The following is a 26009-nucleotide window of genomic DNA, read 5'->3' as shown; positions in this document are numbered from 1 at the left end:
TTGGCACAGCCACTGTGGAAAACAGTGTGGACACTTCCCAAAATATTAAAAATAGATACCCTATGATCCAGAAATTCCACTTCTGGTTTTGTTTCCAAGAAAACACCAATTTGAAGACACGTGTGCACCCGTATATTCAGTGCAGCATTACTTACAACAGCCAAGACATGGAAGCAGCCTGAGTGTCCACTGACTGAAGATGATGTGTGCACGTGTACACATATACACGTACATACATGCACATATGCACATACACACTGGAATATCATTCAGCCATAAAAAAGATATCCGGCCATTTGTGACAACAAAAAAATAAAAAATAAAGTCCTGCTCCAACGAAACCAAACTCAGGTATTGTGGAGCCTGAAGCTTATAAAAATTTAGGAATCTTAAAAAGAAAATATTTATGTTAAATTTTAAAAACATAATCACAAAATACACATTCTGAAAAGGTCACAAATACTACAAAACAAACACAAAAACAAAACACATTCCAACTACATCCGCTAGATTAAATGATAAAAACCAAACTCCAGCTGGCGTTCATCAAAGGGGAACCTTCTTACGGTCAGAAGCAGGAAAACGTAGGCCTGATCCTACTGAGGGCTCACACAAGGTCACAAGGACCTGTCTTTCAGCTCCGCTGCCAGCGGGGACAGCTCTGCTCCCCAACTCCACGGGGTCGCCAACTCCTAGCAGCTCGGCTCCCATCATCATAATGCTGAGTCTAGCAAGTGGGGGTTGGGACTTCACCAAGAGCTCAAACAGTCCAGAACCCACACCTTCTGGCTGCACCTGGCTGAAGCCAGTCACTATGCCAGGACACAGTATGTGCTGGCTGCTCAGCCGTGCTCACCTAATCCACAATATACAAACATCTGTTGTGTTTCCATATATTAATAACAAGATACCAAAAGGAAAAATTAAGACAGCAATCCCAATTATAACTGCACCGAAAAGAATATCTAAGAACAAATTTAATCGAGGAGGTCAAAGACACGTATGCTGAAAACTAAAGGACACTAAAAAAAAAAAAAAAAAGAAAAAAAATACAAAAACTGAAGAAGACACAAATAAATGGAAAGACATGCTGTGTTCAGACTGAAAGAACTAATATTGTTAGCATGTCCACACTACCCAAAACAATCTACAGATTCAACACAATCCCTATCGAAAGTCCAAAGGCACATTTCACAGAAGCAGAACAAATAACCCTAACATATATGGAACCATAAAAGATTGTGAATAGCCAAAGCTATCCTGAGAAAGAAAAACAAAGCTGGGGGCATCATGTACCCCGATTTCAAACTATATCGCAAAGCTGTAATACTCAATACAGCGTTGGCATAAAAGGCATGCAAATGAACAGAACAGAACAGAGTGTGCAGAAATGAACCCTCATATATGTGGTCAATTAATTCAGAACGATGGAGTCAAGAGTGGGGAAAGAAAAGGCTCCTTAGTAAGTGGTGTTGGGGAAGTGGACACCTTCATGCAAAAGAAGGGTACTGGATCACTACCTTACCCCCCACAAGATTAAGTCACAATGGATTAAAGACTTGAACGTAAGACCCGAAACCATAAAACTCCTGGAAGAAAACATAGGGGTGAGCTCCTGGATATTCACTGGTCTGGGTGACGATTTTTAATCTGACACCAAAAGCACGGGCAACAAAAGCAAAAATAAACAAGTGGAACACATCAAACTAAAAAGCTGTACATACGGGTGCCCAGGAGGCTCAGTCAGTTGAGCGTCTGACTCTTGATTTTGGCTCAAGTCATGATCTCTCAAGTCATGGGATCGAGTGTGCAACCTGCTTAAGACTCTTTCCCTGGGGTGCCTGGTGGCTCAGTTGGTTAAGTATGACTTCAAGCACCAGAGGATCTCCTGAATTCTCTATCCATCTTCGTGATCAGAGACCCATTTTGCATTCTCGTAGGGGAACCAAAAATACGCCCTCTTTCCTTTTTCCTTGGCGGGGGACCCACAACTGAACTGGTATTTTCAGTAGAGTTGACAATACTTTCTGTGGAGCCCCAAATTTACGATGCCCACCACTGCTATGTCCACTGAGAAGCAAATGACCAAAATAAACCTTAAATTATTGAAACTGGGATTTGAAACAACGTTCAATGAGATGTCAATAAAAATAATGCAATGAAAAGGTTTAATAAACTAAACACAAAGGGAGAAGATGATAGAAATGTCACTGTTAAGGCAGAGCTAAGCCCCACACAGCTGCCCCCCCCACCACCACCACCACACTTCAGCCTCACAGGAGCACTGCCTTCTCTCAGCGGCCTCCTCAGAGCCTGCAGCTACTAAGCACGGTGCAGTCTGATGGGAAAGGCTACCAATTCTCAAAGACACAGTATCTGGACCCTCCTCTGCAATACCTTCCTTTGCAAAAATCCTACAAGATCTGTCACCAAATGTCACACTGAGTAGCAACAACACCCTGATGGGGGGACCGAGCCAGATGAGGACTTAGTATGGTTCTCCCCAAGCCAAAGGCTCACGGTGTATCTGGGGGCTGCTCCCTTTTCTCCTCATCCAGTCTGTTGCCTACTATCTTGTTGACCATGTTCCCCACCATCCGACTGCACGGACACTGCCCTGGGCACATGCGCATCCTCCCTCCACCAGAATCCCAAACTGGGTATCCCGTCGTCACTGTGTGGCCCAGCCCACCCACCCTCTCTTGTGCATCTACAGGGGAGTGAAGAAACCTCCCCAGGAGGGTGCAAGATGAAGTACCCACGTATCAAACCGTGCTCTGCCGTACAAGACTCTGTAGGCTCCACACAACTTTTAAGGGAAGAATGAGGCATGCAAAATAGAGGTGAATGTTCACTCCATCATCAACCTCCACAGTATCACGAATGTTGCTTGAAAAAGCAGCTTAGTCAGGATTCAAAGTATGAACGGGTCAGCCCTACCTGAATTAACCCTGTTGAACCATGTAATTTCTTACCTACATGCTCAACTTTTAATCCTAAAATGAGGCAAAAAAGAGCAAGGGGATATTTAAAGGTCTTGTATTCTCATGCCCATTATAAAACATTTTACAAAGCTGGTTAGAATCTTGAGTGTGTAAATTATTTTTACTAGCTTTAGAAACCCCATCTTCAACCAAAGAATTGGGAATGCTGTTTCTCACAGACGTTCAGAAGAAGAGGTAATTTTCCTCAGCAATTTGAAATGGTGGTTACATATGGTTTTATTTTCTGCAAATTTTAGTTCAAAGTTAAATTGCTTTTTCTTCCAGGGTAAGAAAAATATCAGACACTGGCTATATAGTTCTGGGTCATCTGTGGCCTCTCCCCATAGGTTAGGATATGCATTTTTGTGGAAATGGGCAAAAGGAGGAGAACAACAAAGAAAAAAGGGTGGGAAAAAGGGCAACCAGAAGGTGTAAAGGACAGACAGTTAACTCATTCCGCCTTCACTTCACCCAACGAATAAAGCCCTGTCTCAATAAGCACAACTGGATAGGTTTCGATGGCGCAGAGAAGCATCGGTCAGCAAAGCTTACTATTTCAAAGGATTTTTAAATGAAGTTTGAAAGGGAGTGGGTGAGGGGAGAGTTTACAGGGAAGAGGGTGAGGGAGACAGGTGGAAACAGAGTTTATCATGTAAAGAAAACATAGTTTGAGTGGATTTTCGCTAATTTTGTGTGTATACAGAAAAATGTGTGGGAATGTGTGGGGAAAAATACACAAGGAAGAAAAGACAAACTCATGCAAATTCCTTAGAGTAGAAGTGGCAGTAACATCGTATTTCACACCTGACAGCTTTTTCAGTCTGACATTTCCCAGACTCTTTATCCATCCTAAAATGGTGACTTCTGGAGTCTCCACGTTTAACAGTAGGTCATGAGGAGTCCATGCAGACATCAACCATTTCCACATGTATTCAACCAACCTTGTATTTAAATAATTTGCTACGAAAACTGGAAGACAAAAAATAACTGAAAATTCACAGCTGTGTGACGTTATCTAATACTGATAGCATGCATAATTACCAATCTTATATAAAATTTACATTCATCAATATTAAATAAAATTCAGAATGGAAGAGAAATGCCACAATATATACATGTTATCTTTACTATAATTATAATCTGAAATATATCCTATAATTTGAATATAGTCAAATACTACAAACCAGTCTCTAATCTAAAGCACTACATTTCTGTCAGAAAATCAGACAGGCTGAAGTAAAAAACTATTGGGACTACATCAAAATAAAAAGCTTCTCTACGGCAAAGGAAACAATCAGCAACACTAAAAGACAACATACAGAACAGGAAAAGATAATTGCAAATGACATATCCGATAAAGGGTTAGTATCCAAAATACATAAAGAACTTATACAACTCAATACCCCAAAAAACAATTAAAAAATGGGCAGAAAACATTTCTCCAAAGAAAGCATACAAATGACCCACAGACACATGAAAAGATGCTCAACATCGCTCATCATCAGAAAAATGCAAATCAAAACCACAATGAGATATCACCTCACACACCTGTCAGAACGGTTAAAATCAACAACACCAGAAAGAACAAGCGCTGGTTAAGGATGCAGAGAAAGGGGAGCCCTTGTGCACTGCTGCTGGGAATGAAAACTGGTGCAGCCACTCTGGAAAACGCTATGGAGGTTCCTCAAAAAGTTAAAAATAGAACTACCCTACAACCCAGCAATTGCATTACTGGGTATTTACCCAAAAAATATAAAAGCACTAACTCACAGGGATACATGCACCCTTTGTTTATTGTAGCATTAGTTACGAGAGCCAAGATATGGAAGCAGCCCAAGTGTCCACTGACCAATGGATGGATGAAGGAGAAGTGGTATATACACAACGGAATATCACTCAGCCATAAAAAGAATGAAATCTTGCCATTTTCAATGACGTGGATGGAGCTACAGCACATTATGCTGAGCAAAATAAGTCAAAGACAAATACCAAATGACTTCATCCACATGTGGAATTTAAGAAACAAAGATGAGCAAGGGGAAAAAAAAGTGGCAAAGCTAAGAAACAGACTCTTAACTATAAAGAACAAACTCATGGTCACCAGAGGGGGAGATAGGTGGGCCATGGGTGAAATAGGGGATAGGGATTAATGAGTACACGTCTCATGATGAAAAAAATAATAAAATGATTTCTTAAAAATGAAAATCAGATGTCCTCCCTGTTAAAAATACAGAGTTGGTAATTATGCAAATGTAAAATTAAAATATACAGTGAAACTGAGGTGGCTAGGTGACTCAGTTGGTTGAGTGTCCGAATTCAGCTCAGGTCATGATCTTGCGGTTTGTGGGTTCGAGCCCGGCATCGGGCTCTGTGCTGACATCTCAGAGCCTGGAGCCTGCTTTGGATTGTGTCTCCCTCTCTCCCTGCCCCTACCCCACTCACGCTCTGTCTCTGTCTCTCAAAAACAAACATTAAAAACAATTTTTAAAAAATATATACAGTAAAATCAATTACTAGATCCGTAACACCTTGAAGGAAGAAGCCCTGAGATCTTCCTAATCCTTCGGATGTTCAAATAGCATTTGTGGTAGAGACTGCCAGTCACCATCCCCGCTTCCGTGTTCACACCATCTCTGAGGTTTATCTGAACACACAGCTGTGCATCAGAGAGACCACGCCCCCTAGTTCCCATGCATCTCATGCTCCAGCCAAGATGTGAGCAAATGTGACACACGTGTCCTGCTCCTCTCCTGCCCTGCTGACTGGACCGTGGGCGATACGCCCCCTTCGACTGTGCAGAAGGGCCAGCAGAGCACCAGCACAGAATGTCTTTCCATCCCTGAGCAGAGTCACTACACCAACTCAGGATTTCCAGGGAGAGAAACAGACTTCCTGTCTTGTGCAAGCCACTGTCATCAGGAGTCTCGGATACATGCTGCCAAGACCGTATCTTCATTTCCTGAGCTCCTCAGCTATAATGTGGGGTCGATGGTAATCCCGTTTCCTCAGATTACTGTAAAGGTTACCTGTTTTACATAGAAGAGAACAACACCTGTTGGTGGGCACTACACAGTCTACCGTGTGTCTGGGCAAACTCAGCCAGAGTACAAGTTATGGAGCTTTTCTGGGACTTCAAAAATAGAAACCATAAATGTTAGGCAGGCAGATGGCGTGGTTCTGCTATAACTTACATGCTGTGACTCAGGTTGCGCTGGTTATTCTCTCTCTCAAGTTCCCGACTCCAGGATTCACATCTCTTCCATCCATCTTCTGTTTTAATCCAGCTCCATCCAGGAGATCTCCAGTCCTGACCCAAAAATGGCATAGTTCCCCTGTAAAAGAATTTATGTTAAGAATTTATGTAATTAGCAAGTTTCCTTTCATTCAGAACATTTGTTTTAATGTTTATTTTTGAGAAAGAGAACATGTGCACACACACACACGTGTGCACAAGTGGGGGAGGGGCAGAGAGCGAGAGAGACAGAATCAGAGGCAGGATCCAGGCTCTGAGCTGTCAATGCGGGGCTCGAACCCACGAACTGTGAGATCATGACCTGAAGCTGAAGTCAGATGCTCCACCAACTGAGCCACCCAGGTGCCCCTCATTTTTAAAAAACGTTTATTTTGAAAGAGCAGAGGGGAGGGACAGAGAGAGAGAGAGAGAAAGAGAGAATCCCAAGCAGGCTTTGTGCTGTGTAACACAGGGCTTGATGTCACAAATCAAAGATCATGACTTGAGTTGATATGAAGAGTCAGGATGCTTGACTAACTTGAGCCACCCAGGCGCCCTGAGAACATTCATTGATTCTAAAGAATAAAGCTCTTAATATTTAAATGTCTGCATGTGCCTTAAATGCTGGCTAGACACAGGGGAGCAAAGAGGACACAGTACCTCAGTTGCACCAAAATGGTAAGAAGGGCTGCGTATTGGTGGACGCACTAGCCCAACATCGCATCTGTCAGGAAAGGTTTACCTGAGGGGCCATCTCAGCTGGGACCTGGAGAACAAGTAGGAGTCAAGGAGTGAGGAAGAACGGGAGCATTACAGCAAACAGAAAAACTCTCTCCACCAGAATTAGAAGCAACGTAACACGAGACATATTTGTGTTCAGCGCCGTCTGTGCGTCAACCTGGTTGCAGCTCACAGTAGGACAGCAAGCATAGGGAGCTGTGAGAAGGGAGACTGGAGCAGCGCCCAAGTCAGAGGACTGGACTTTCCTGCAAGGGCAGCGAGGGGCCAAGAAAGGAACTTCCGCAGGTACACGATTCAATTAGACCCAAGTGTTACAAAAGCCTCAGGGTCCCACTGTGAGGACGGAGGTCGGGGACACGTGGCGGGAAGAAGAGTTAGGACTGACAGCTATGGAATACAAGCCTTTACGAGGTGCAAGAGTAGGGCTGCAGAAGACACAGATGCTAGGAGCACTTAGGAGGCAGGGTCACCAGCAATCAAGGCCTTGTTTGTCTTGCTCTCTGACGCTAAGGGGACCAGCTACCACGCGCTCAGCTATGCCCGGGAGAGGCCCGTGGGGCACGGAGCAACCCCAGGCTGGCTGCACGTGTGAGGGGAAGTCAGAGAGACAGATTTGAGTTTGTTGAACCTGCCTCTGAGATAAGGAATAAAGAAAGAAGAGACGTTAATTTCAGTTTTGGACAGGCCTGTCGGATCTACTGAGTCCGTGGCGACAGGACAGCACTATACTAGAATCCGCGTATAAGGACCCAGGTATGAAAATCATGACCTTCAGGGCACCTCGGTGGCTCAGTCGGTTAAGCGTCCGACTCCTGGTTTCGGCTCAGGTCATGATTCCACAGTTCCTAAGTTTGAGTCCCACACTGGGCTCTATGCTGACAGCATGGAGCCTGCTTGCGATTCTCTCTCTTTCTGCCCCTCCCCTGCTGGCTCTCTCAAAATAAATAACTTGGTGACAAAAAGAGCTCAAATACTAGCTCTTCCGTTGCCCGGACCTGCCTTCCTGTGGCTCAGTGCTTCTCAACCCTCACTGACAGTCTTAGAAGCTTTTAGAAAATACAAGTGCTTGGCTTCATTCCAGACAATTAAATACAGGTATTTGTGCGTGACAGGTAAGTGCATTTTTTTTAACCATGCCAGGCACGCAAGGGAGCTCAACAAACACTGAATGGACGCATATACAGATCCATCGCTCAGAAGAGACAATAAGGCTGGAGAACACAATAGGAAAACCGTCAGCATTCAGGTAGTCATCAAAGCCATAGAGTTAATACCTATGGAATGACACCTAGGGATGTTTCCCCCACAGAGAATAACAGTGGGAAAAAAACAGAGGCAAGGGAAAAACTCTAAGGGACAATGACATTTAAGAGACAAGCAGATAAAGATGAGCCCCCCAAAAAAAAAAATTAAAAAAAAAAAAGGGGCGCCTGGGTGGCGCAGTTGGTTAAGCGTCCGACTTCAGCCAGGTCACGATCTCGCGGTCCAGGAGTTCGAGCCCCGCGTCAGGCTCTGGGCTGATGGCTCAGAGCCTGGAGCCTGTTTCCGATTCTGTGTCTCCCTCTCTCTCTGCCCCTCCCCCGTTCATGCTCTGTCTCTCTCTCTGTCCCAAAAATAAATAAAAACGTTGAAAAAAAAATTAAAAAAAAAAAAAAGATGAGCCAAGAAAGGAAATTGAAAAGGAAGAGCCTAAGAGGTAGGCGGTAGGGAGCAGGAAGTCAAGAGAAGAATGTATTTCAAATGACTGGCAGAAAGGAAAACACTATTAACAAGCTAGTATGGTAAATATTCAAAAGTGTATATTGAATTTAGCTACAAAAACATAACTGATAGCTCAACCAAAAATAGTTTCAATAGAATAATGTATTATATTAATCTCAGGTCCAAAGTAGACTCGGAGCATTTCTCTAATGTACAGTATTTCTAACACAGAGTACCTGAGTGATAAAAGCTTTTCAAATATAATCTCCCAACTATATTCTAACTAACAAAAAACAGGCTACTAGATAGACTTTGATACTGCCTTAGAAGAGACAAAAAAAGGAAAGTTCAAGTCTTCAGCAACATTGCTGGGTCAATTCTACATGCTCATTTCCCTAAATGGCATATGAAATGTTCTTGTATACCGAGAGGATCTCAAAACCCCACTCAACTTGAGTTTCCAGCAAGAACACATCTTTTATAGTCACACATTCATTCACTTAAATTCTTACTTTAGAAAGTACTTAAATATCCCTATTTAAATACCAGCACTATTTTGGTAAGCATCATCTTGCAGACTTGTTTCAAGCTACCAACTACCCTAAAATGTAAAAGCTACCACCCATGCCTAGTCAATTCAGTTAACTAGAATCGTCTCCAATAGTATACAGTGATTTTCTAAATTTTCACGAAGCTTCAGATATAGTCCAGAGAACACTCCTAACCCAAGAAGGCAAGATGCTCTGAAACAGTTTAGTCTCATAAGACACACACGAGGGAACAACGTGTACGAGGACCATCTCTGAGATCTCTCGTTATCACAGATTTGGAAAAATCCGTGTTTAAAAAAACTGGCAACCATGCAGAATACTGCTAAACAGACCAAATATAGGGGTGCCTGGGTGGCTCAGTCGGCTCAGGTCATGATCTCACAGTTTGTGAGTTCAAGCCCCACATCAGGCTCTGTGCACAGAGCCTGCTTCAGATCCTCTGTCCCCCACCCCCTCTCTGCCCTTACCCCACTCTTTCTTTCAAAAGTAAACATTTAAAAAAATAAATAAATGGGGGCATCTGGGTCCTGCTTCGGATTCTGGGTCCTGCTTCAGATCCTGTGTCTCCCTCTCTCTTGCCCCTTCCCCACTCACACGCACACGCTCTCTCTCTTAAAAACAAATAAACATTAAAAAATAAATTAAAAAGACAATGCAAGTGAGAAAACACACAATGTATGGAAATATATTTTAAAAACATAAAAAAAATGTGTATGTATGTACTGAGTGAGAGAATAACTACAAGAAATTCAAAGTAAAAATCCAGCCATCTAGGACCTCTGAAGAAAAACTAGGACATGATCTTGGCCTTAAAGCCCATGGTTAGATCTTAAGTGGAGAGACCAGGGAAAAATACCAATCCCAGAAATGGTGGGCAAAAAGAAACGAAGATGGGAATACAAGTGACACCTTTCAGAATAGTGAACAGAACAGGTCGGCTAGGAGAGAAATCTTCGGGAAGGCTGGTAGGTAGGGTGGAAAGGTGTTCAGAAGCCTTGAATATCAAAGGTGTTTAGACTTTATTCTCCAAATAAAAGTTTTTGGGCAATGTGGTGATGTGAGCAGTGTTGTTCTGAGAATGATCTGCCTGGGTCTGTGGAGAAGACGGAACGGGAGGGTGGAGGCGGAAAGCACAAGTAATCAAGCAAGAGACAGCTCTGCCGACACCTCCACTAACACACTTTCTTAAAAGATGATGACGCACGTTGTACTTGTCTAGTCGGGCACTAGGCCCACTCACCACTTAATATACTTCTATTCAGGCCTCAAAAGCAACTTCTATGACGTTTAACCAAAGTTTTCAGTGTAAAGAGTCAGCTTAGTATTTCAAGTAAGATAATCAACTCTTTTGCAACTACCTCTGTGAGCAATGAATGGTTAGCCTGAATATTTCACATGTAGGTGTTTGTACTTACAGGGATTAGAAGGAATGAAATGCAGCTACATAAAAAACAGTACATTTCTGGGGCGCCTGGGTGGCTCAGTCGGTTGAGCGGCAGACTTCGGCTCACATCATGATCTCGTGGTTCATGAGTTCAAGCCCTACATCGGGCTCACTGCTGACAGTGTGGAGCCTGCTTCAGATTCCCTGTCCCTCTCTCTGCCCCTCCTCCACTGGTGCTCTCTCAAAAATAAAACATTTTTAAAAAATAGTACATTTCCAAGGTTTTTATTTTCAACACCGAGGAAAAGATTTGTTCTGCTGTAGACATGAGGATTCCAGAGATTTGACATATTATCTTCTTTGGGTCACAATGAAGCTTCATTTTAAGGTGTAATCCTATACAGTTCATGAACTAAAGCAGACTCTGGAAGAAGACTTATTGGAAACAACAAAAAGCCATCAGGGAAAAGCAAGAAGCAAAATGGACAAGAAGCAATGTGAAAGGTCTGGTGCCAAATTTTCAAAAATACTCCCAACCTGAGCCATCTAAATTTGCAGATCAGAACTACTACTAAACTTCTGGAATAATGAACCCATCACTTTGGACGGAAATCTATTTATCTGTCCTGCTAAAGACCTGAATTGCTACACCTTAATAAATTTTAACTACAATCACATTTGTTTTGAAAAATTTCAAACACAAAAATAAAAGCAAAACTTACTCCTGAAAATTATTAAGCACGTAAGAACAGCTACTCAGAGGTGGCTACTCTGTCGTGAAGTAGCTGGTACAATTTGAAATTTTATGCACAGGTCATGCTAACGGATGTCAGAGAACATAGGGGCTGAACCCTCAAAAATCTTCATTTCATCTCTATTGCACACAGCAGGACGTGCGGGTAGAAACTCCCAACATGGGAGGCAGGTCAAACCCAGAAAGGTCTTCCTCCAAGCATTTTCCTTTTCTTAACTAAAGATACAATAGCAATGTGTATTAGATCTTAGTGTGAGTTAGGCATTCTTATGATCAACTTACCTGTATTATCTCAGCCCTCACACTGTCCTAAAAGATAGAAAATGTTGCCATCCCCCCTTTTACAGGCTTAATTCTCCATTTTACAGATGAAGAAACTGAGGCGCAACATCTGGCGGAGCTGGGCGTTACATTCCTACAGTTTCATTCCACGGTCTATGCTCTATGCCTGCATGTTTATAAAAAAAAATTTTTTTAATGTTTATTTTTGAGAGAGAGAGAGAGCATGCGCACGCGCATGCACGCGTGCGAGGGGAGGAGAGGCAGAGAGAGAGGAAGACACAGAATCCGAAGCAGGCTCCAGGCTCTGAGCTGTCAGCACAGAGCCCGACGCAGGGCTCGAACTCACAAACCATGAGATCATGACCTGAGCTGAAGCCGGACGTTCAACCGACTGAGCCACCAAGCACCCCATATCCCTGCACGTTTGTAACAGCAATTCATGAGCACCCTGTGAAAACAAAGGTCATAAAACTGTGTTTTCTTTTTTTTTTTTTTTTTTTTTTTTTTTTTACTGTTACCTTATATAGATCATATCTGGCGCTGTATGCAAAAGTAATGACTGATCTAAATATAAAAACACTCAGGAAAACATACCAGCCTTGTAAAAGGCTACATGTACTTCACTGTTTGTCTTAAGTTAGGTGAAAAGGAACCACAGGAACGGGTACTCACAGCCCTTATTAAGTTCATCCCCCAGACAGTGAAAGCTGTTCTGTGCAGAGCTCAAGGCAATGCTACACATACTATACTCAGATAAGAAAATCACAGATAATAGCAAGGCAGTTCCACAGTCAAGGAAAACAGCTGGCAAACGAGTTTCTTTTCCCCTTATTTCTTATGTCTTAACATAAATTTTGAGTAACTTCCATTGTTCTGCGTCAAGAAAGACTGGTCCTCAATTTCACAAGCACTTGATCTCTTCCACTACTTTCTTATCAAGATTTCCAAGTAATTTAGAGCCAAACATGAACACAGCTTAGAAGCATGGAAGAACTTGATGCCGAAAGAACCTCAAGAGATGGTGAGTGGTGGATTGAGAATCAGAAATGGGATTTACTGTAACAAGGCCTGAGTGAGGATCACAGAGGCTTCCAAGAAACAGAGACCAGGAAATAAAGAGGGAAACTAAAAAGGAAGAGGAGTATGAATTCTTAGGAAAGAATGCGAAAACATGTATTCTGATTAGGGATGGAGGTTACAGATTTGGAAAAGGCAAGAAATGGGGGTTTCCAGAGAAAAGAACAGATTCTTAAGAACATCCTACTAAAGAATGAATGGGTGAACCAAGAAGTTAAAGAGGAAATTAAAAAGCATATGGAAGTCAATGAAACAACACCACAACCCAAACCTCTGGGACACAGCAAAGGCGGTCATAAGAGGAAAGTATAGAGCAATCCAGGCCTTCCTAAAGAAGGAAGAAAGATCTCAGATACACAAACTAACCTTATGCCTTAAGGAGCTAGAAAAAGAATAGCAAATAAAACCCAAAACCAGCAGAAGACAGGAAATAATAAAGATTAGAGCACAAATTAATGCTATCTAAGCCAAAAAAAAAAAAAAAAAAAACCAAAAAACAAAAACTAGTAGAACAGATCAATGAAACCAGAAGCTGGTTCTTTGAAAGAATTAACAAAATTGATAAACCACTAGCCACTTTGATCAAGAAGAAAAAGGAAAGGACCCAAATAAATAAAATCAAGAATGAAAGAGGAGAGATCACAACCAACACAGCAGAAATAAAAACAATAAGAATATTATGAGCAATTATATGCCAATAAAATGGGCAATCTGGAAGAAACAGACAAATTCCCAGAAACATATACACTACCAAAACTGAAACAGGAAGAAATAGAAAATTTGAACAGACCCATAACCAGTAAGGAAATCAAATTAGTAATTCAAAAATCTGCCAAAAAACAAGAGTCCAGGGCCGGATGGCTTTCCAGGGGAATTCTACCAAACATTTAAGGAAGAGTTAACATCTATTCTCTTGAAGGTGTTCCAAAAAATAGAAATGGAAGGAAAACTTCCAAACTCTTTCTATGAAGCCAGCATGACCTTGATTCCAAAACCAGACAGAGACCCCACTAAAAAGGAAGACAATAGACCAATTTCCCTGATGAACATGGATGAAAAAATCCTCAACAAGATATTAGCCAACCAGATCCAACAATACATTAAAAAAATTAATCACCACAACCAAGTGGGATTTCTACCTGGGATGCAGGGTTGGTTCAATATCTGCAAAACAACGCAATTCATCACATCAATAAAAGAAAAGACAAGAACCATATGATCCTCTCAATAGATGCAAAGAAAGCATTTGACAAAATACAGCATCCTTTCTTGATAAAAAACCCTCAAGAAAGTAGGAATAGAAGGAGCATACCTTCAGATCACAAAAGCCATACATGAACAACCCAACACTAATATCATCCTCAATGGGGAAAAACAGAGCTTTCCCCCTAAGGTCAGGAACAAGACAGGGATGTCCACTCTCGCCACTGTTATTCAACATAGTATTGGAGGTCTTAGCCTCTGCAATCAGACAACACAAAGAAATAAAAGGCATCCAAATCAGCCAGAAGGAAGTCAAACTTGCACTCTTCACAGGTGACATGGTACTCTATATGGAAAACCCAAAAGATTGCACCAAAAAACTGCTAGAATTGATTCACGAATTCAGCAAAGTTGCAGGATATAAAATCAATGCACAGAAATCAGTTGCATTCCTATACACCAACAATGAAATGACAGAAAGAGAAATCAAGGAATGGATCCCATTTACAGTTGCACAAAAAACCATAAAATACCTAGGAATAAATCCAACCAAAGAGGTGAAAAGTCCATATGCTGAGAACTATAGAAAGCATATGAAAGAAATTAAAGAAGACACAAAAAAAATGGAAAAAGATTCCATGCTCCTGGATAGAACAAATATTGTTAAAAGGTCGATACTATCCAAGGCAACCTACATAGTCAATGTAATCCCTATCAAAATAACACCAGCATTCTTCATAGAGCTAGAACAAATAATCCTAAAATTTGTATGGAACCAGAAAAGCCCCCGAATAGCCAAAGCAATCTTGAAAAAGAAAACCAAAGCAGGAGGCATCACAATCCCAGACTTCAAGCTATACTACAAAGCCGTCATCATCAAGACAGTATGGGACTGGCACAAGAACAGACACTCAGATCAATGGAACAGAATAGAGAACCCAGAAATGGACCCACAAACGTATGGCCAACTAACCTTTGACAAAGCAGGAAAGAATATCCAATGGAATAAAGACGGTCTCTACAGCAAGTGGTGCTGGGAACACTGGACAGAGACATGCAGAAGAATGAACCTGGACCACTTCCTTACACCATACACAAAAATAAACTCAAAATGGATGAAAGACCTCAATGTAAGACAGGAAGCCATCAAAATCCTCAAGGAGAAAGCAGGCAAAAACCTCTTTGATCTTGGCCACAGCAACTCCTTACTCAACACGTCTCCAGAGGCAAGGGAAACAAAAGCAAAAATGAACTACTGGGACCTCATCAAAATAAAAAGCTTCTGCACAGCCAAGGAAACAATCAGCAAAACTAAAAGGCAACCTACAGAATGGGAGAAGATATTTTCAGATGACATACCAGATAAAGGGTTAGTATCCAAAATCTACAAAGAACTTCTCAAACTCAGCATCCAGAGAACAATCCTGGGAAGAAATGGGCAAAAGACATGAATAGACACTTCTCCAAAGAAGACATCCAGACGGCCAACCGACACATGAAAAAAATGCTCAACATCACTCATCATCAGGGAAATACAAATCAAAACCACAAGGAGATACCAGCTGACACCTGTCAGAATGGCTAACATTAACAACTCAGGCAACAACACATGTTGGTGAGGATGTGGAAAGAGGATCTCTTTTGCATTGTTGGTGGGAATGCAAGCTGGTGCAGCCACTCTGGAAAACAGTATGGAGGTTCCTCAAAAAGCTAAAAATAGAACTACCCTACAACCCAGCAATTGCACTACTAGGCATTTATCCAAGGGATCTAGGTGTGCTGTTTCAAAGGGACACATGCACCCCCATGTTTATAGCAGCACTATCAACAATAGCCAAAGTATGGAAAGAGCCCAGATGTCCATTGATGGATGAATGGATAAAGAAGATGTGGTAGATATATACAATGGAGTATTACCGGCAATCAAAAAGAATGAAATCTTGTCATTTGCAACTATGTGGATGGAACTGGAAGGTATTATGCTAAGTGAAATTAGAGAAAGACAAAAATCATATGACTTCACTCATATGGACTTTAAGAGACAAAACAGATGAACACAAGGGAAAGGAAAAAAATAAAACAGGGAAGGGGACAAAACAGAAGAGACTCATAAATATGGAGAACAAATTGAGGGCTGCTGGAAGGTTCGTGGGAGGGGGGATGGGCTAAATGAGTAAGGGGCACTACGGAATCTACTCCTGAAATCATTGTTGCACTATATGCTAACTCATTTAGATGTAGTTTTTAAAAAATAAAAAAATAAAACAAGTTTAAAAAAAAAAAAAAGGAAAGAACGGATTCTTCAGATGCGTGAGTTTTCAGTCTGAATAGGCCCACAGAGAGCAGTGGAATCCTGCAGGAAGCGTCCAAACGGAGTTCACAGTGAAGAGGAGGACGCAAAGCCCAGGCGTCAGCTGAGCGCGCAGGGAGTCAGACACTGGGAGGATGCCAGAGCCACGGACGAGGACAGGGGACCGAGGACCGCGCAGCAGGTGCGGCGCGGTGTAGACGAGGGCAGGGGACCCAAGACCGCGCAGCAGGTGCGGTGCGGATAAGAGCGCAGGGAGCAGGGGGTATCTCTGGGAGGAGAGGCTCGGGGCACGGGGCCACCGGCTCCAAGACACGGAGGAGCCCCGGGAACAACTGAGAAGGCGGGGACGCTGCAGGGGACGCGCAGACCCCAAGGGAGGCGCCCCCAGCGGGGGAGCGCTGGGCGCGGCGGAATCGCGGGCGTGCGGGGTGGGCGGCGGGCAAGGGAGGCCGCGCCGCGCAACGGAGGACCGCCTCTGTTCCCCACCCGGCGCGCCGAGGGTCCCCAACCCTACCTGGCGCGGCGGGCTGGGGGGAGGGGGGATCGCCGTCCCCACCTGGAGCGCAGACGCCCTCGGTCCCCACCTGACGGCCGAGCGGAGGTTTATTGCCGGAAGTCGTCCACCGCCTACTGGGGAGCGCTGACAAGAAGCCCCGCCCCGGGCCGCGCTGATTGGCAGGTGCGGCTCCGCGTGGCCGTGTTGCTACCCGGCTCCCCGAGGCCGAGCCGCGCGCGTGCGCAGTGGGCACCGCCGCCGCCTTTCTGCGCGTGCTCAGTAGGTGCAGCCGGTCTGCAGACCCCCGCGGGCGTGGCGCGGCGTCCCCGCGTGGGAGGGCGCGCGTGCTTCCCGTGCGCGCTCCTGAGGGTGCAGCGGAGAGGGGCTGGGAGGACCGGTTCGCGGAGGGTACCCGGGACCTACCCGCTGTCTGCTCCAGTTTCCAACCGCTGCTCTCCCGGAAACGCCTCAATGTCAGAAATGCACTTTACATTTGCCCCCAGCCTCTGGCGCGCCAGTTACCTTTTGTACTTAAGCTTAAGGCTCAAGCATTTTCCGTTTACAGACGATTTACGGTATTGAGATCTTTCAGGAAGGGTGGAGACGCCCCGGAGGGTCTTCTTGCACTTGTGGGCTTTTCCAATCACTAAACAAGAACGTTGGTGTTGGTGGAAGGGGAGCAAAGAGGAAGGCCGGCGAGTCAGGTGGCTGAGCTGAGTCCCAGCCAGACTTCTGAGGCTTGCAGGCGGCAATGGCTAGTGATGAGCTGTGGCAATGAGTAAGGCTTCACCACCCTGTGCCTCATTTTCCCGGAAGTAAAACAAGAATTAAATGACTTAATAGAAAACACTTGAAACCATGCCTGGCATACAGTGAGCAATAGGTACTTGATTTTAGTATTTGTCTTTATAAAATGTTTTTTTTTATATTTGGAACACATTGCAGCAAGCATATACTAGGTATTCAGATCTTGGAAAAATACTTTTGTAAATTATTTGATGTGCTTGTTACAGTAGCATTCTTTGACTATGCAGTTTTAAAATAACGTAAAAGTGATTATGGCCCTGGGCGCCTGGGTGGCTCACTCAGTTAAGCTTTGGACTCTTGGTTTCTACTCAGTTCCTGAGTTCCAGACCCACATCAGGCTCTGGACCGATAGTGTGGAGCCTGCTTGGGATTCTCTCTCTCTCTCTCTCTCTCTCTCTCTCTCTCTCTCTCTCTCTCTCTCTCTCCCCCCCCCCCTTCTCTCTCAATAAACAAACTTTAAAAAGTGAGTATGGACCGAAGACAGCAATATTGCCCACATGTCCATGGTTCAGAACTGTCACCCTCCTTCCCGTTTCCCTCTCCTGACCCCTCCCTCACTCCCTTTCACAGCTGCAAGTTATTCCATTACCTGGGTATAGCATAGTTTAAAATCTTCTACATGGATGGGCATTAGGTTCTTTCCAATATTTTGCCATTAGAAATAATACCCAATTAATAACTGTATGGTTTTTCTGTTTATTTTAAAACTTGTAGAGGCATATTTGCAAGTAAATTACTGTAATTAGGATTGTTGCATCAGGGATAACTGGATATAAAATTTTGGTAGATATTGCCAGGCCAAAACCCATTACCACCATGGAGGCCATAAGAACAGTATTAAGTTTAGCCTAATTTGCCAACACCCACATAACTCCTTGTGAAGGAATCCCACTGGTGGGCTGACAGGACGCAAAGTAACTGGAATCCACGGAGTACAAGGTGGAGTCCCCACACAGTAACAGCAGGAGAGGCCACAGAGAAGTTCAGATTCATTCTGGTCCACAGAGATCTCTGACAGCACACTTTGCTCCCATCATTTACTCTATGCTCACAGAAGATAAGCATGTGCACTGCTCTCTGGAAAGTCCACCAGTGGAGAAGAAAACAGGAGAAGGGCAAGGAATATTGCTTCTATGAAGTTGAGGTGTGGCTGGGGATCGTGAAAGAGTCACCCAGGGGGTGGCAGCTCAGTGTGGGGAAATCGTACCCTGAGAAGAGGTGCCTACTTCCCCAAGACTGCACAGGCATTCAGTGTATCCAACAAGTTTATCTATTTGGGTGAGGGAAAACATCAAATTTCTCTTCTTTAAAATAACCCAATTCTGATAACATGTAAGGACTTGGGAACATTTAAGCTCACTGCGGTTCCTCCCCGAAGTTGGGGTCTCTCCTAGCAGAGAGCTGGGGCAGCCACTGGTCACAGGCAGTGCTGGGTGCCTCCACACCTCACTGGGCAGTGGGGTGATGGGCCAACACACTGACGCCCCTGCTTCTGGAAGTACACTGCACAGCCATCTCCCTGACCTCCCCAAATGCTGCTCAGAACAGGGTGAGCATCCCTGATCCTCTTGGCACAAGCTTGACTTAGTCCCCGCAAGGCTCAGGGAATGGTCTTTCTTCTTGTTCTACCCTCTCAGGAACACTCATTTTGTGGAGTCTTCATGCAACATATAGAGACTAATTCAGCTTTCTACAGTATACCGAGGGAAGGTACGCCAAACCAAATCACCAAAACAAAACCCTCTAACCTTGATAGAGAACCGGTAGGGGAAAATATAAATTAGTGTCTCCAGTGTGTGGTCGTGCAGGCTACATGCTAGGTGCCGTGAGAGAGGCTGCGAATACAAATGAACTCAGTTGTCAAGAGCTCACAACTTAATGCAGATATAGGGGTGGCAAATACACAGAAAATGGAGGATGAGGGCTACAAGGAGGTACAAAATGACAAGGATACCCAGGGGCAAGAACAACCCCCTCTGACAGATGCCTCCAGGAAGGCACTGGAAGGTCACACGGACTGTGAACTTCAGAAGCCAACGGGCAGCAGCAGTGAGGCGGGAGACAGGGTCGGGCAATCTTTTTGTTTGCGTATTTGTATCAAATTTCCTCTTGGTGTTGAGTCTCCCTATACTTCAGATAGGGGTTAGAGTAGAATTTTAGGGTTGTAAACTACGTTGGTGGCCAGGAATGCATGGGACAGGTGAGACATCAGAACAGGGAGGCTCATGTGAAGAAAACAGCCGCTCACGGGGGGTCTCCTCCACTGACTTCTGAAACTCTACTTGACCAACAAAACGGATCTCCAGCAGGATTCATCCTGATAGTAGCCAGCTTGCAGCCCCACAACACAGTGTTCCGCTCTGAAAACTTTTCTGTTCAGCCCAGCACGAAGCCACAGCCGGGCTGACCCCACTGCCCAACTGAGCATCATAGCAGAACTGGAACACACACTTTGGAGTTCAACAGACTTGGGACAATCGTGTGGATGCCTAGATATGCAATTTGGGGCAAGCAACTTAACCTCCGGAGCCTTGGTTTCCCACCTGGAAATGAAGGTACTGGTATCTACCTCTCAGGCTATTAGGAATGTTAAATGTATTAATATTCATCTCCATTCATCCAGCAAACTTTACTTCCCTCTACCTTTCCTGCATGTGTTAGGCAGTGAACCAATCTACATGTAAAAGGTCAGGCTACCAAGACCGCATATTTATCCATATATTTACATTAATACATATGGCCCAGCACATCCTACTCCTAGACATTTATCAAAGATAAAACAGGTTCACAAGAAGCACATGCAGTGTTAGCACCATAGTCCTAGCCGTAGTCAGTGGAACGTCCTAGAGATCTATCCACAGGAGAGTGTATTAACTGTGGTGTATTCAAACAATGGAATACTACATCCCAATATAAAAAACAATGTAATACTGATAGATGCAACAAAACAGGTGATTAGCAAGAATATTATCTTAGTGAAAAGAATACAGACACAAAAAAGTATATACTGCATGCTTTACAGGATTCATTCACATGAAATTCTAGAATAGGCAGAAGTAACCTGTGAGGATATAAATCCCATCAGCAGTGACTTTGGGACTAAGGGAAATGACAGAGGCAGCTTTCTGGGACTATGGAAATGTTTGGTGTCGTTTGGGGCAAGAATATGAATATGTTAAATCTGATTTCCCATTTCACTCTGGTATACCTCAACAGACCAGTATGTATTTTTTTACTTTGGGAAGAACATTTCTAACATATTCCTAGTCAAATATTACCCAACATATTGAATAAAAAAAAAAAAAATCAAACCAACAACTGCATTGAGTGCTTACCCCATACCCAGAATCATATTAAGAGTTGTGGGAAATGCAGAAAATGTGGAGACCTTCCGTGACCCCTGGGAGCTTATGTTCTGTGATTTGTGAGGCAGGAAGTATATTTGAGAACGATTAAAGAGCAATACCAAGATGTCAAACCCAAGGAGGGGTCAAAGCAGTTGCACAAATAGGGAAAAATGTTGATAGGGGGTCATATGTACAAAGAAATCCTGGTAACCGAGGAGAGTCCAAAGAGAATACTAAAATTCACTTCGGTAGGTGAGAGATGAAAAACAATTTCATAGCTGAGTATGGAATCCAACAGGGCAATGTTTTTTGTAACGTCTCTTGGAGACACTCACTTTCCTCTAATGGTAAATCCTGGAGAGCAGTTACTCCAACCTAGAAATAAGAATGCAGATCTCTAAGTACCTCCCAGTTCTGGGAACTTGAAACTTTATCCACAGCTTGAAGGGCACATCTGCACGGGGTCCCACATGGTTCTTGGCTTGTTTATGTGACCCTGTTCCAAGAGACTTGGATGTAGCAACAACACTGATAATGACGCTATTAGTGGTTAACATTTACTTAGCACTCACTACACACCCGGCTCTGTGCCAAATGCTCTGCTTGACGTAGGCTCAAAATAACCTGCAAGGTCAATCCTATTACTATCATGTCTTGGAGAGGAGACTCCTGAAGCTCCCAGAAAGCTAAGCACGTTGTCAGGACCCTACAGGGAGGCTGAAGTGGATCCAGGGTTGGATTCTGGCTCGTCTAATCTAGTAACTGCTTTTCCACCATCCCTGGGAAGGACCTTCCCGAGCAGGCCCTGGGTACATATTATCCTTACCATTCACTAGACAACCATAGTATCTTGTAACTTCCTTCAGTTACTTAAGTCCCAAGCCAGCCCTGCCTCAGACTTAAAAAAAACAACAAAAAAACCTCAGTTCTTCATCAAGACCATAAGCTCTCTGAAGACAAGGACTCAAGTCTCCCACACTTGTTGGAAGCCTGCAAATCTCACCTTCTGCAGAGAGGGGAGACAGAAGAGTAACAGACTGGCTACCAGTCACAGCTGGAATTCTTCAATCTAAACAAGGCCACCATTGCTGAAACACTAGAACAGTCCAGCCTTCAGAGTCACTCCAAACGTTGTAGTGATGTTCCCTGGTCATCTTTATTTCCATGGCAGCCTGTGCTGGTTTTGGCTCCATATTGCTCTACGTGAGATCCAAACGATGAAATAAATGAACAACACATTGCTAAAATGGAGAGACACCTTGGCCAGGGAGCCGAGTCCTTCCTGACAGACAAGGCCCATGTCTTTAGGACTCACATGCAGCTGGTGTAGCGGCTGCAGCCTGCGCACCGGAATCAAGCATCCCACTGCAAAAATGGCTTCTTTCCCCGACACAACAGATGGGTCTCTGTGTCTGTTGTCAGCTGAGCCTGAAATTTCTAGATCCTTCTTCCTATGTCCAAATGCTAGACCACCGTGGGTTGATCTTGGTGGCTGAGGTGCCTGCACCCTTATCACATCATCATCTTTGGGCTGGATCCCCAACTGCTACAGATTTCCAGTCTCCTTAGGTCACCTTGTTCTCTTGCCTGTTATTACTCTGTCCCTCTGCCTAATAAGGGGAAGGGATGACTGACCATATCCTCCCAGAATGGCACAGTCCCAGAGTAATGGACAAGCAAAGTGTATTAAGGGAATCCTTCCCTAAGGAGAGAGACAGGAGCAGAGCAACACTGGTGGCCCAGCAGGAAGCTATGGGAAATGGGGGTTCACCTGTCAACAGAGAGGAGCTGAGCACTGCTGGCTATTTGTACAGAGGGTTGGTGAGGGAACCATGCAACTGGTTAGACACTGGAAGGGGTGGGGGTCAGGGAAGCCAAGAAAAAAAAAAATCAACCACATGGGATAATGTGAGTGAACTCCTCGGCCCTACGGGAAGAGGAGCTCCAAGGACTATCACAAAAGAATCGGGTGAAGTTGTCACTATGAACAGCACAGGCTGTGAAGATTATAGAGTTCTGAAAAATCATGACCATTGTAGCCGAACGGGAGAGGTCCTCTGGTGTGCGGGCAAACCAGCTTTTCAGAGAAGCGGGGATAGAAGCTCTGGTTGGTAGTGTTTGCTGATTTTTACGGGGTGAACACTCACTCTCACTATGACAAATTTCAAGCTACCAGTGTGAGGTCATTGAATAATGAGGGAAGAGAGGCACTTGGTCAAGTCTGACAAGCAATGTCGGCCAGCTCCAGCACACCTCTCACCTCTGGGTCTATGCCTGTTGAAAACTGGTAGCTGTTGCTATTTCCCATTTCTTAATGAGACCTCATTCCAGCACACTCTGATAAGAGTGTTTCTAAGTGCCAGATTGTCCAGTCATTGAGACTTTTCCAAGTTTCTGGTGAGGGTCACTAGTTGTACCCTCAAATTTCCAAGAAATTTTGTCAGAAGTTTACTGCTCTTTTGACTGAATTGAAAACAACAACGTTAGGGAAGCAGTATTTTTAATGCACCTGGGCTTTACTAAGTCATTATGATAATGTGTTACATAATTTTGAAAAATTAATTCTAGTGTGGTTATAAGCAATAAAATGATGAGGTGATTGATGGCTACATCAATCGTTCTACCAATAATGTCTGGGAGAAAATGAAGTTAAAGCAAATCCAACTAACGTAGAAAAAGAAAGTGGAATTGAATGGGGGAAAGGTCATCCCAAGTGATTCCTGTCTTTCAGGAGAAAATGTCTAGGACACACGGAAAAGAGAAGGGAACGCAGAAATTTAGCTTCTATGTTCTGATAGAGACCTCAGCTTCATCTGAAGTGAGGATGGAAAGACAGGAAGGAGAAAAGATTCATGTCAATAGTGGCTCTGTGTCCTTAGGACCAAGTTGGTGAAAGCCAACGGCGGCCTGGACAGTCGGTCTGTAGAAGGTACAGAATTGGTTTCTGTATACACCAGGACACATGTTTAAAGACAACCAAGTTCAGTGCACCCTGGCTAATTGTAAACAAGGGAGGCACCTCCTGGGGTGGTGACAGACTTACGTTTTACCTCTGCTCCACGTGCTGACCCAGAGAGCAGAAGTGCCAAACCACCCCCAAGGATAGGTGAAGTAAAACACAGCAAAACATACCAACATTTTTTCCTCAATTTCCCTACAAATGCTCTTTACTTTTACTCCAACATAAAACCTGGGGTGATACAAGTGGTACAAGCCACTGGTGGGTGTAGAACCACTGAAAGCCTAATAGGTTAGGACTATGTTAAATTTTTTTTTTCAACGTTTATTTATTTTTGGGACAGAGAGAGACAGAGCATGAACGGGGGAGGGGCAGAGAGAGAGGGAGACACAGAATCTGAAACAGGCTCCAGGCTCTGAGCCATCAGCCCAGAGCCTGACGCGGGGCTTGAACTCCCGGACCGCAAGATCGTGACCTGGCTGAAGTCGGACGCTTAACCGACTGCGCCACCCAGGCGCCCCAGGTTAGGACTATGTTAAGTACAACATGCAACTGCTTGTAACCCCATTCTTGAAAACATTCTTCCTAGGAGAAATTCTCTACTACGTCTGGATGGACTAAAGTAAAGAAAGGCAAATGCCGAAACCAGGAACACATTCAGGCAGGGTACCCAGTCCCAATTGTGTATTTTATACAGATCATGAAAAAAGTTTGAGACATATCCAAACTAAAGAGAAGAACTTGGAAAGTTGACTTATACAAAATTAGAGATGCTAACTAGCTCAGTTAAGCAAGTACAAAGGGAATGTGATGATTAACTGCATCTCTGAAGAGTGTTTATACCCCACCCCATTGACGGGGAGATTTGCATGGAGTAATAGAGGGGACAATCTCATATTACTACGAGTTTAGGGAATCCACAGGAGAGTTTTTTAAAAGCCGGGTGGCTCAGTCAGTTAAGAATCAGACTTCAGGTCATGATCTCACCGTTCATGGGTTCAAGCCCCACATCGGGCTCTGTGCTGACAGCTCAGAGCCTGGAGCCTGTTTCAGATTCTGTGTCTCCTTCTCTCTGACCCTCCCCCATTCATGCTCTGTCTCGGTCTCAAAAATAAATAAACGTTAAAAAATTTTTTTAAAAATAAATAAAAAATAAAATAAAATAAAATAAAATAAAATAAAATCTTCTAAAGGCCACCTTAAAAGAAGATAAAGGACAATTAAAACGTCAGTGTTTCAACCTGAATCTAAAAGAATTATCTGTGAACTTGCCTGCGAGGATTTTAAAAGGCAGAGAAATTTCAGGACCAAAATCATGCGTTGTTTTCAACCGAATTCCAGATGGGTATTTTCTAGTCCCACCCAAGCCTGGGGGTTGGGAGCATTTTTCTTCTAAATTACTGTTACCCACCAGATTGTAAAATGCTTTGCCCTCTCTTATTGGAGACGATACTTCCACATGTCCTAAGCCATGGTAATTGGAGGTCACAGGTGTGGTCATTTGGTTGGACCTTGGTGAGACTTAAGCATAGGCAGGGTCTTTCTGCTCTATGATCCATGAGTAACATGTAGACAGTTACTTATGGAAATTCCAAAGGATCAGTATGGCCACTCTGCTAAAGTGACTCAATAAAGTTGCTCAAATGATATGTCAAAGTCTAAAGACCTTCATTTTTGTGTGTTGATTACATGGACTCATGTTGAGTGGCTGCAGCAAAAGAAATTGAACATTTAAACTTTGTTCTGCCTTTCAGTTCTGCATATTTTTAAGGCAATGTGGATATTCTATCCTAGTAGTGCCAAGTCACGTACAAGGAAGTGAGTAAATGCAGGTCAGGAAGGTTACTATTTCAAGATACTATCTCTCCCTACCAGGAGAAAAATTGCACAGATAGAAAATATTCTGTTAGCATGATCAGCGAGACAGCCTCAGTGTTTCCATGGAAAATGGCATGTGTTTTAAAGAAAAATCTTGAGAGGAAAAAATTTATTTTGTACAGATGTCTCTTCTTTGACTGAAGGACAATTATGCAAACATATGTCTACACCAATCAAACTCTAAAAGAAGGAAACACAGATTTACAGCAATTTCTGCTTTTACAAGTGAAGTGCCCTCTTGTTTTACTTTTGATGATCCTGGGATGGAAAGAAAATTGCCCTGTAGACAGTGTCCACACCGT

At 43.7% G+C, this 26009-nt stretch overlaps 1 protein-coding gene across 12 annotated transcripts in view; it reads right to left on the bottom strand.

Moving 5' to 3' along the window:
• Window positions 1–26009, bottom strand: part of FBXO25 (F-box protein 25) — a 68156-nt gene that overhangs the window by 35281 nt on the left and 6866 nt on the right. For 10 of the 12 annotated variants that reach the window (XM_045055160.1, XM_045055159.1, XM_019828179.3 and 7 more), the window contains exon 2: window positions 6176–6316. In XM_045055160.1, the coding sequence (XP_044911095.1) occupies window positions 6176–6309 (134 nt within the window). In that variant the 5' untranslated portion in view covers window positions 6310–6316. Of the gene's footprint in view, window positions 1–6175; window positions 6317–16734; window positions 16892–26009 lie in introns of those variants that run through there. The other 2 variants (XM_023252268.2, XM_023252266.2) reach the window with 2 other exon arrangements.

Source organism: Felis catus, chromosome B1, assembly GCF_018350175.1.
Source record: "Felis catus isolate Fca126 chromosome B1, F.catus_Fca126_mat1.0, whole genome shotgun sequence".
Taxonomy (NCBI): Eukaryota; Metazoa; Chordata; class Mammalia; order Carnivora; family Felidae; genus Felis; species Felis catus.
Note: the sequence above shows the minus strand (reverse complement) of the source record. Positions and strands in the feature narration are given on the sequence as shown.